Source organism: Gigantopelta aegis, chromosome 1 (assembly GCF_016097555.1).
Source record: "Gigantopelta aegis isolate Gae_Host chromosome 1, Gae_host_genome, whole genome shotgun sequence".
Lineage (NCBI taxonomy): Eukaryota > Metazoa > Mollusca > Gastropoda > Neomphalida > Peltospiridae > Gigantopelta > Gigantopelta aegis.
The window spans coordinates 20,317,699-20,330,952 of NC_054699.1; the positions used below are offsets into that span (position 1 = coordinate 20,317,699).

Here is a 13,254-nt window from a genome sequence, read left to right on the forward strand (position 1 = left end):
TGGGATGGGGAAAAGAAACAATATTCAAAGCTACAAATTGTAAGTAATTTGCACTGATGCAAGAAGACTATAAACCTTTTCCTCAATCAAAGCTATGCAAAAACAAACCTAACATTCAACAAGTTGACAACACCAAAAATATATTATAATAAATTTCATACCTGAGATAAAAAGCCATTTCTCAGGTATAATAATGTATCAAAGTACATAATAAATATTTATCAAATAACATAATAAATATTTATCAAATAACATATAAATGGGAATTGTTGAAAGAGGAAAAATAAGTTTATAAAAATACTTTTCATAATAATTAGTTCATTGACATATATGTGATTTATTATCCAAAAGGTTAAAAACAAACAGTGCATTAAATATTGTATAACACATGCAATTAAAATTTCATATTCTACAGGACACTGTAATAGCCTGAAAATTTTGCTTCTATAGGACATTCTAGTAATTTGTAAACCTGACAATCTCCATTATATCAGATGTCTTTTAAACCCCTTTCTTGTTCTGATATACATTCACATTGCTATTTTTTTCTACTGTAAATTTACATTGCTTTTATTATCATTATGTACACTTATAATGTGACAGTATTTAGTTCCGATATACCTGTATATTAAAAATGTTACTATTTTTGTCTGATATACATTTGTTGTGTTATATCTTTTTTTTCTCTTTTAAAGTACATTCACAATATGACTTTTTTCTCACATACATTCATATTGTGACAATTAAATAAGTACGTTTGTGTGTGTTGCATGAATTTCATGAACAAAGAAACAATTTCATGTCATACTATTTACATCTAAATTATAAAATGATCTTACTGGGAAATCCAGAATTTAGTGTACAAAAGAAAATGAAGAAATGGTTAAAACCACTTTACAATACATTACTACTAAAATTTATGCCAGACATCACCCAGTCCCATGTAAAAGTTCTGCAGTTTTCTACTCCCTTTCTCCACCCTTTCTATTTTTCTTTCTCTTTGTTCAAGTCTTATGTAGGTCTGTTTGATCTTAATATGTATCCGCTTGTAAAATGCAGGGAGAGGTCTTAATATAGGAGGCTAAGCTTGTTAATTAATTCCATTATGTTTTGCCAAATAAATATTGTTTAAACCAATTTCTTCAAACTAGTTTCAGAACTGTATCATGTACACCACTCCCCCCGTTTGGCAACAAACCACATCACAAAATCATTTATGTAACCATCTCTATTTTGAAACAAATTGTAATAACATTGATGCATTTCTGTTAACTGCTAACAACATTAAAATGATTTTCTTCCTGTTTCTAAGTCAGCTGTAAGTTTGTAAACAAGAGCAAAGTTTCTAGCAAGATTTAGCATCGGATATTTTGTTCATGCAGTAGGTAATTGACAAAATATATTTTATGAAGAGATCATAGATAATCACTTTCGGGAGAAAATGAATCAAGAATGTTTATAGAATATCCATTTTCATGGGGAATTAACAAAGACAATGGATAAATTATCTGTTTATGAATTGATGAGTTGATATTGTAGACTTACTTGATATAAACATTCCAACAGAACATCATGAATTTCTAACTGTTACAGCCTAACTCAACAAACTGTTAGTTGTTTTTAAATTGATATTCTGTATTCACTACATGGCACATACACTAAAATCATGTGAGTATGAAACTATAAATGTGACAATTTATTGCTGGAATAAATTATTTATAAATAACAACATAACTCAAAATAAAAAGAACTATACATGTAAACTTGCCTATTACCAGTACTATACCAATCTGGCGCCAAATTCACTAAACTCTCACAACTTAGTGATCTCACAGTGCAATGCTAAAACACTTGCAAAGAGGATGCTTTGTTGTCTAGCAGAGCCTAAGAGAACTTTGTGAATAAGGCCCCTGGGTAGTTGTGTGTAAGAAGACAAATATCTATTCAGCATGAGTTGACCAATCAAAACATCTATTCAACATGAGTTGACAACAACAAAAAAACGACTGCTACAGTATTCACTAACCACTAACAATTAACAACTAACCTACTGTCCTGGACAGACAGCCAAGATAGCTGATGTGTGCCCAGGACAGCATGTTTGAACCTTAATTGGATATAGGCATGAAAATAACTTGAAATAAAATGAAAGTATTCAACGAGTTGAAAAAAAACCCCACCCAAGGTATTCTGCATTAATCAACAAAACAAAACACCTGTTCAACATGAAGTGAGAAAAAAATATATTCAGCATAGGTTGACCAAACAGATAACCTATTAAAGGGACAGACCCTAGTTTCAACTCGTGAAAATTAACACAAAATTTAGTTAATCTACAAACCTGTAATACATTTGGATAACATTACAATTGAGTGAAATATGAGTCAGTGACTTTGAAATAGTGAATTACCCTCTAAAAATAGACTAAAACTCGACTCCATAACTGTTACTTCTCAGACGCACGTGCATTTTTAGAAATATGAGAAATGGATTTTGTGATATTAAAAACATTAAGATGACCAAAAAGACTTTGAATGTATGGAAATGGATAATCTAAACAATAAAATGTAAGTAAAGTGTGAGTTCAGTTATCAAAAACAGATCTAATAGTAAAAAATATGCCTTAGTGTTTAAAAACTAGGGCATGTCCCTTTAAGCTTAAGTTAACAAAACAGATGAGCATGAGTAAATAATATAAATCACCTCCTAAGTATTAGTTGATAAAACAAACACTATTCAGAATGAGTAGATAACAGAAATCACTTACGGTAATAAAAAAAACACTAAACAGATACAACAGCCCTCTATATTGCAACTGATTTGGTGGCATATGCAACAATTTGTTTTTCATTTGGTGACTAAAACATTTCATACTATCCAAGATGGAAAAGTTAACAGAGGGCTATACAATGGCCAATGCATTAAAACAAATATTATTGTGACAAAACTCACCTACATCAATATTTTTATGTGGAAATTTAGATACCATTATGAGATATTTGTATACTAAAATTAGGAATACACCTGGAGGCAGCTTGAAACCAGAGCCCAGGATAGATAACTCTGTAGTCAACGGCCTATTCCCCAGAAGGGACAATGGGCATAAGAAAGTATACTAAAATTATGATTGTAAATGTTGTGGTTTTGAATTGGTAATACTGTTCCTGATATTACCAGGCTTATTGCAATACTAGTATATCAGTATGGATGACATGGAACTTTTAACACCTGCTGCGCCATCTACCAACCAAGAGGAGGTAACTCCTGGAAAGTCTACTATTACCTATTCACCATAAGCTGCTAAAACAAATAACCTATTCTATATGAGCTGATAAAACTGATGTGAAAAAAAATAAGGGATCACACAAATAGTAACAGCAAATGATGATTACAACCAAAATCCTTAATCGTTATTGTCAGAAGGTGACCATGTTACCAGCAGTCAATTCGACACTACTGACATTCAATCCCACATTACAACTTTGTATGAAAGGTAGTTTATTTTGTTTAATGACACCACTAAAGCACATTGATTTATTTATAAATCATTGGCTATTGGATTTCAAAACTTTGGTAATTTGGACTTCAGAAAAAAGCCGCTACATTTTTCTATTAGTAGCAAAGATCTTTCCAGGGAGGACAGCATGTATAATGGCCTTTGATATACATGTATGTAGACCAGTGGTATGCTTGATGAGGTGGACCCATTGGGTTATTTCTTGTTCCAGCCAGTGCTCCACAACTGGTGTAACAAAGGCTGTGGTATGTACTATCTTGTCTGTGAGATGGTGCATACAAAAGATCCTTTGCTACTAATGGAAAATGCAGTGGGTTTCCTCTGTAAGAGTATATGTCAAAATTACAATTTTTTTACATCCAGTAACCAATGATTAATAAATCAATGTGCTCTAGTGGTGTCATTAAACAAAACAAATTTGGTCTACAATTCTTTTCGTCAGTAATCTACTGTTACGTCCCCGTATATTGCACTTGGTGATTAAATACAAGAAATACCCTATGACCATTGTATAACACACGATATTGCAATGGCCATTGCATAACACAGTGTTGTAATATGTAGGTAATGCTTGACCTGTGTAGGACATAATATGGAAAACGTGAAAATACCACAGATGGAATATGAAAATATTGTTTTTAATGTTACTGTAGCATTGACAAAAGATGTATTAGTTTGAGTATTTCTCAGTTATTTCCATTCCAAAATTAACATATTCTTTATACCCATGAGAATTGTACTTTCGAGACCTTAAGAACTGACTTGATCGGAAAGATCAGATATCAAAACTCACAATACAAACTTGTACATAAGTTCTAAAATAGTTTCCAGGAACATGCCAAATGTTTTTAGATAGGATAGGTTGTCAGGTGGGGGATTTTAGGGGGTTTTTTTTGTTGTTTTTCTACTCTTTTCATCTACTTATTAATATTTTTTTTAAATACATTGACAAAACATTCTGTTGGCCCTTTTTTCTATGTAGGTTTGGATTCTTAGAACACTTTTTTTTTTACACTTAAATATGTCAAATGCTGCTGATATAATAAATATATTTTAAACACATGCTCCTAAAACACATCATACCTGAGTGTGTAAAAGTCAAAATAACACATGGAGCTAGAGCGCTCATAAGTATTGCTTTTTCTTACACATCAATTGGTAAGAACACCATGCGATATTTTTTATAACACATGGTTGTTTACACATGTACGTCTGTTAACAATTTCAAGACATATGACTGGCTGCTCCTAGGTGATGATCAGGTCACCAGTGCCATACATCCAATGAAAAATAACAGGGTGGAAATTGATTACACTGTGACGCATAATTAACCTGACAATAATGTGTCTGTGACACATAAGTTAGCTACAACGGCTGTAAATAACTTTTAGTCAAAAAAGATGTTAACATTTGCTTAAAACCTGGTTTTTAAGGATGTGTAAGAAATAGAATAATACATTCGTGTCCATTAGATACCATTTATCTCACTTTTGCTTGTTAGATACATTTTAAAACAACCTGGTTTTTGAGGATATGTAAAAAATAGAATAATACATTTGTGTCCGTTAGATATCATTTATCTCACAACTCATTTAAAAACATACCAAACTTGCTTTCGCTCGTTAGATATATTTTAAAACAACCTGGTTTTTGAGGATATGTAAGAAATAGAATAATACATTCGTGTCCGTTAGATACCATTTATCTCACAACTCGAAAATGTATCAAACTAGCTTTTGCTCGTTAGATACATTTTAAAACAACTCGTTGTGAGATAAATGGTATCTAACGGCCAGTCATGTATTATTCTCCATGTCTCAAACTTACAAAACTCTAAGTTTAACAATACTCTAAACTAGATAGTAAATGAATGAATGTTTAATAACACCCCAGCACAAAAATACACATCGGCTATTGGGTGTCACCTAATTTAATACTATTTTGATAATGCAGTTTTATACTTTTGATTGTAACAACATGGTGTTCTTTCTCACAGATATAGGAATCCATCACAACTATAGGTTAATTATTGTTGTACTGACATTTTGGTGAAACCACAAATTTACGAACATGTTTATCAACTGTGACATTTTAAACATGTATTAGTGAAATATAAACAGCTTATTAAAGGGACATAATCCATGTAAAATAGTTGGATTTTGAAAAATATTTACACACATCAGTAAAGGAAGAGAGATTATGTTAGCTTAGTGGCATGAGTTCAACCCGTATTCCCTTTCAATGGTTAAGATAGTTTTAGGGATAGGGTTAGGGTTAGTCTTTACAGCCTTTGATATAGAGGGGTATGGGTCAAACTCTTTCCAGCTTAGTTACTACAATAAATATACAATGATTTAATGAGGAATGTTCAAACAAGGACAACGTTACTGATTGTCATTCAGTCACTTTCAACAGCTTCCCAGTCGCACAAACCTTTTGGGTAAAATTAATAACCATCTCTCCCCTAGTGATTTTCTGAGGCTACAAAATCTTTACTGAGTAATTTGTCACAAGTATTTTTTTTATTAAACTTGCTAACTTCAAATTAGTATTTTGAGTAAACACGCTAGTTTATACTCAGTATTTTGAGTACCGTAAACATTATAGTTTATAGTCAGTATTTTGAGTAAACACGCTAGTTTATAAGTATTTTGAGTAAACATGTTAGTTTATACAGTTTTTCACCGATATTTTGAGTAAACTGGCTAAAAATGTTCAATAATAGTTTAATAGTCTTATCAGTATTGTGGTATTTTTGAGTAAATTTGCTGGTTTCCAAATTAGTATTTTGAATACTTGAAACTTCGTGGTTTCTCATCAATATTTGAAATATACCCACTAGTTTTTAAATCAGTAATTTTAGTAAACTGGTTACAAAAATCATCCCATCTTGAACAGTTAACAGTAGATGTGTCCAAGACAGGATTTATCACAAACAAATGTAAATGTAGCTACACCATAGGGGCAGATCCAGAATTTTGTAAAGGGGGGGGGGGGGGGGGGGGTGATTTACAAAATTCTTAAAAGGGCAATTTGAGTTTGTCAAAGGCAGATGAGAGGAACTCCCATAGGGAGCTAGATCTGTAGGGGAGTCGGGGGTATGCTCCCTGGAAAGTTTGAAATAAAAGAAAGAAAGGAATATGTTATTTAACGATGGTTATATGGCATCAGACATATGGTTAAGGACCACACAGATATTGAGAGAGGAAAACCGCTGTAGCCACTTCATGGGCTACTCTTTTAGATTAGCAGCAAGGGATCTTTTATATGCACCATCCCACAGACAGGATAGCACATACCACGGCCTTTGATATACCAGTCGTGGTGCATTGGCTGGAACAAGAAATAGCCCATTGGGCCCATCAGCAGGGATCGATCTCACACCGACCGTGCATCGAGTAAGCGCTGTACCACTGGGCTGTGTTCCACCCTACAAGTTTGAAATAAAGATTCCTGAGATGTGTTTTCTGGGCAATTTAGAGTTAATTTTTTATGGACGATGATTTTTTTTTTTTTTAAAGTCATTAAAAAGAGAACCTCAAACAAGCGAGGGTGGGTAGGGGTGGGGGTATCAGGGGACCCATGTGACCCCTCTCTGGATCTGCAATGCATCAACAATGGGTGTTGATGGTCTTCATGCGCCGTTCATGCTAAAAAGTACTTAAAGAGTGAGGATTTTCTCGCGAACAAATGTAAATGTAGATGTAGCTACATCAATGGATGTTGATGATCTTCATGCGCCATTCATGCTAAAAGTCTGTGAAGAGTTTTCTCACAAACAAATGTAAACATAGATACATTTGTACATTAAATGGATGATTCTGATCTTCATGCCAAACATCTTTGAAGATTTTGAGGATTGTATCATCACAAATGTAAAGTGTTTAAACAGGATTTTCTCACAAACAAATGTAAATGTAGATACATCTTTGAAGATTTTTAAGATTGTCTCATCACAAATGTAAAGTCTTTGAACAGGATTTTCTCACAAACAAATATAACTGTAGCTATCAGTGGATGTTGATTTTCATGTGCCATTCATTCTAAAAGTCTTTAAAGCGTTTGAGGAAATTTCTCATCAACAAATGTAGTCTTTTAAAGAGTTTGGAGATTTTATCACAAACATCTGTAAAGTCTTTAAAGAATTCGAGGCTTTTATCACAAACAAATGTAAATGCAGCTATTCAATGGATGTTGATGATCTTCATGCCAAACATCTTTGAAAATTTTGAGGACTTTATCACAAACAAATGTAAGTGTAGCAACATCAGTGGATGATGAGGACCTTCAAGCAGCATTCATACTAAAAGTCTTTGAAGATTTCCAGGATTTTATCACAAACAAATGTAAGTGTAGCAACATCAGTGGATGATGAGGACCTTCAAGCAGCATTCATACTAAAAGTCTTTGAAGATTTCCAGGATTTTATCACAAACAAATGTAAGTGTAGCAACATCAGTGGATGATGAGGACCTTCAAGCAGCATTCATACTAAATGTCTTTGAAGATTTCCAGGATTTTATCACAAACAAATGTAAGTGTAGCAACATCAGTGGATGATGAGGACCTTTATACAGCGTTCATGCTAAAAGTCGTTGAAAAATTCTAGGACTTTATCACAAACCAATGTAAGCATAGCTACATCACTGGATGCTGAGGACCTTCAAGCAGTGTTCATGCTAAAAGTCTTTGAAGAGTTCCAGGATTTTGTCTTCGACATTTTCCTTGTCCTGCCAGTTGTCTTCTGAGTAGTCATCGTAATTTGTCGTGTCACCAGAATGTGCCAGTTTCGGAACAACTGGTGGCTGTGAAATAAAAAGGAACATGTGTTTAATGAACTAACCAAGGCTCAAAATAACAAGTAAAATTATGTCACATTCCATAGGGGTGGCACGGTGTAAAAAAAAAAAGAGTGGTACAGCTCGAGGTTGCCAAACACTCCTTTCAATTTCACCTGTGAAAGACATTTTCACAGATACAACAAATATAAACCACAAAAAAAAAATTCATACAGCCATTCATTCATTCATACCTCTTTGAAAAGTGGTACGTCCATGGCCGTACTGTCTGCACTGCCCCTGTTCCCAGTATAATATATGTTGATGTACAGTCTCGTACCCTAAAAAACTGTCATAGTAAATCAACACTATAGACTTACCTTTAATTTTCTGGCCAGTACATCTTCCCAGGAGATGCCCTTAAACCACCTGTGTCGCTTTATATCCTCCACTCCAAACTGTAAATATAATATGGAGAAAAAAACATTTATCAAAGGTGGAAATTGGTGAACTGTAAAACAGAGGAAATCTAGAGGGGTCCCGGAAATTCTTGAAATCCTAGGTTAAAACCTGTGCCATCTGACACATTTTGGAGGAATGGATGATTAAAATGAAAGGAAACACAATGTTCCATGAGAGGAAAACAGCTGATCCGAGGAAAATTCCCAGCCCTGATTTATATCCTCATCACCAAACTATAATATTAATTAAAAAGAACATTTGCTTAAGGACCACACAGATTTGGAGAGGAAACCCGCTGTCGCCACTACATGGGCTACTCTTCCGATTAGCAGCAAGGGATCTTTTATTTGCACTTTTCACAGGCAGGATAGCACAAACCATGGCCTTTGTTGAACCAGTTATGGATCACTGGTCAGTGCAAGTGGTTTACACCTACCCATTGAGCCTTGCGGAGCACTCACTCAGGTTTTGGAGTCGGTATCTGGATTAAAAATCCCATGCCTTGACTGGGATCCGAACCCAGTACCTACCAGCCTGTAGACCGATGGCCTGCCACGACGCCACCGAGGCCAGTTGTAAAAATAAAGAAAGACATGTATAATTTGTTTCTACATTGGTAACTCCAATCTGTACAAAATAGTTTAAAGGTGCAGATCCTAGTTTCAGCCAGTAAAAATGGACACTAAGTTTGGTTAATCTACAAACCTGTATCACATCTGGATAAAGTTACATCAGAGTGAAAATAAAGAGTCTGCAATGTTGAAAAGGTGAAATACCCTTAGAAATAGATTAAACCTCGACTCGATAACCATTACTTCTCAGACACACTGTTTTTAAAAATATGAAAAATGCACTTTGTGATATTAAAAATGCCAGGATGACCAAAAACCCTTTGGATGTAAGGGAATGAATAATATACACAATAAATCATGATAAAGTATGAATCCAATTATGAAAAATAGCTCTAATAGTGAAAAGCATGCCTTAGTGTTTAAAAACTAGGGTCGGTCGCTTTAAACATTTTCATTCTCCATTACAAACTGCAAATATAAACCAAGTTTCATTGATCTCTATCTCACAGTTTGTCTTGACATAGAAACAAAAGTTGTAAAACATTGGTCAAAATAATAATTAAACAGCAAGGTTCAGTTATAGAGAAGACGATTCTCTATTATTCATACAGTTGAAACTAGTCCATAACTGCCATCATAAATCCCGCCCAATGATTTCCTTCTTTATTTTACCTGTAGTTAACATCCACCTTTCAACCATTCATTTTTTGACTAAAATGAATGGTTGAAAGACAAAATACACTGACCACTATTTTTTGTGTCCAATGGACAGATGAACTTGCCATCATGGTTAGTGATCATTAAAGTTATATTAAAGTTAAAGTTTGTTTTGTTTAACAACACCACTAGAGCACATTGATTTATTAATCATTGGCTATTGGATGTCAAACATTTAATAATTTTGACATATAGTCTTAGAAAGGAAACCCGCTACATTTTTCCATTAGTAGCAATGGTTCTTTTGTATGCACCATCCCATAGACAGGATAGCACATACCATGGCCTTTGATATACCAGTCGTGGTGCACTGGCTGGAATGAGAAATAGCCGAATGGGTCTACCGACAGGAATCGATCCCAGACCGACCACACACCAAACGAGCGCTTTAGCACTGGGTTACCTTCCACCCACTAGCCTATATTAAGACCTTTCCCTCCATTTACAAGCAGATACATTACAACATTATTAACAGACCTACATATACACACAGAAAGAGGAAGAGAAAGTAATATTAAATGGGTATGTAATAAATGTTTATATTTAACTGAAGTGCGGTATTAGACTGTATTTACCTTCATGTTACCCAGTCTCCGAGTCCTATCTTGAACTAATAGCTTCTTAATCAAATCTCTGAAAAAACAAAACAAAACAAAACTTAAATCTTACAACACAAAAAACCTTCACTGGATAAAGAAAAGAAAGAAAGAGAGAAAGAAAGAACTGTTTTATTTAAAGACATTCTCTCTCAACACATTGTAATTACAGATATATGGTGTTGGGTATGGGAACTCTTAACTTGGGTATGGGAACTCTTTTAACTTGGGTATGGGAACTCTTTTAACTTGGGTATGGGAACTCTTTTAACATACCCATATCCAAAAATAGGTTCGGGCACGCCCATCTCAGATCCGACCTCTGACATCGCCAGGGACATATGGTTAAGGACCATGGTGGTAATAATAGAGGAAACCCAGTACTGACAGGATAGCACATACCACAAACTTTGATATACCAGTCGTAGTGCACTGGCTGGAATGAGAAATAGCCCAATGGGCCCACCGACAGGGATTGATCCCAGACCGACCGCGCATCAAGCGAGTGCTTTACCACTGGGCTACGTCCCGCCCTTTGATGGGGATTGATGCTAAACCGACTGCACATAAGGCGAGTGCCTTACCACTGGACTACATCCCACCCTTTGATGGGGATTGATGCTAAACCGACTGCACGTAAGGCGAGTGCTTTACCACTGGACTACGTCCCGCCCCTACACTGGATACAGTAATACTGTCAGTGATACTGTCATTTTCTCCGAAACAAGCATTGTGAGAGTACTGCTAAAGCAATACATGTCCACTAACAGGCCCAACACAATTTCCATATCTCCATAGTTCAAGGGCCATAACTCTATGAACAATGGGTAAATTGCCATGAAAGTCAAACTACACATAAAATTTTAGCACAGTATCTTGAGCCTCTGCGAAAAAAAAGTCTAGGAAATGGACAGATGGACGGGCAGATGGACAGACAGATGGACGGACAGATAGACAGACAGTACGGTAAAGTATATGATTTGTGTTCATAATTAGCTATAGCATGAAGGTGAAATATAGTACAACTTCAAACTGAAAATATATTACATACCTGACTACATGGATCAAAGGTGAAAATGTGTAGAAATACAAATATTTTATTATATACATGGATTTTGGGTTCATAATAGAATTATTTTCATAAAGACTGGCAAAATAGAGCTACATTTTAACAACACAACAATAATTTTAATAGATACAAACCTAATGAGGATTGAATTTTAAATGAATTAAAATCAAAAAATTATATATATATATATATATATATATATATATATATATGAATTTCTTTTGTTGTTTAGTATATTATATACTATCATGATAATTAAGCAGGTCAAGGTGAAAATGTGTTACATACTTAGCTACAGGGTCGAGATGTCGGGACCACTCAATTTTCCCTGCAAGGATTTTCTGATAGATTCCAAATGGATTTTCATCATAAAATGGTGGAAACCTGGAGAGAAAAAAGATTTAAAGAGACCCATTAGGTTTTTTTTGCCATTGTTAAAGTTAACGTTTGTTTTGTTTAATGACACAACTAGAGCACATTGATTAATTAATCTTCAATTAATTGATGTTAAACATTTGCTAATTCTTGCATGCTGTTCTTCAGAAATCCAATTACATTTTTCCATTAGCAGCAAGAAATCTTTTATACATGCATTTTCTCTACTACAGTGAAACCTTTCAAAACCAGACCCTCTGTAAACCGGAATACCCTCAAAACTGGATTTTTCCTGTCTAAACCGGATACCTCTTTCACTATATCAGAAAAGCACATAGCAAGACCTTTGATATATTAGTCGTCAGGCACTGGTTGGGATGGGATGGGGAAAAGTCAACTGGTCCCCCGAGAAGGTTTGATCCTATGACCCGAACATCTCAGGCAAGTGTTCTACTGACAAAACTAGAATCAGCCCCTAATATTTCATAAATTAATTAATTGGCAACAAATTTATCTGATACAACTAATATTTTATAAATTAATTAAAAGCAAATATATCTGATCCAACTAATATTTTATAAATTAATTAATTAAAAACAAATCTATCTGATCCAACTAATATTTCATAAATTAATTAATTAAAAACAAATCTATCTGATTCAACTAATATTTCATAAATTAATTAATTAAAAACAAATATATCTGATCCAACTAATATTTCGGTAATTAATTAATTAACAACAATTATATTTCACCCCATTAACATTTTATAAATTTATTAACATCAATTATATCTCACCCCACTAATATTTTATTAATTAATGACAATTATATCTCACCCCAGTAACATTTCATAAATTAATTGATGACAATTATATCTCACCTCAATAACATTTTATAAATTAATTGATGACAATTATATGTCACCCCACTAATATTTCATTAATTAACAACAATTAGAAATCACCCCACTAATATTAATTAATTAATTAACAACAATTATATCTCACCCAACTAATATTCATTAATTAATTAACAACAATTATATCTCACCCAACTAATATTGTTTAATTAATTAACAACAATTATATCTCACCCAACTAATATTTTATTAAGTAATTAACAACAATTATATCTAACCCCACTAATATTTAATAAATAAATTAAT

General features: G+C 33.8%; 1 protein-coding gene across 1 annotated transcript in view; it reads right to left on the reverse strand.

The window, feature by feature from the left end:
- Positions 1-6,816: 6,816 nt before the first annotated feature.
- Positions 6,817-13,254, reverse strand: part of LOC121371770 (cAMP-dependent protein kinase catalytic subunit PRKX-like) — a 45,488-nt gene continuing 39,050 nt past the window's right edge. Inside the window, exons 5-8 of the mRNA XM_041497907.1 lie at positions 12,000-12,095; positions 10,622-10,679; positions 8,676-8,753; positions 6,817-8,322 (exon numbers count right to left, since the gene is read on the reverse strand). Coding sequence (XP_041353841.1) covers positions 8,197-8,322; positions 8,676-8,753; positions 10,622-10,679; positions 12,000-12,095 — 358 coding nt within the window. The 3' untranslated portion in view covers positions 6,817-8,196. The remainder of the gene's footprint in view (positions 8,323-8,675; positions 8,754-10,621; positions 10,680-11,999; positions 12,096-13,254) is intronic.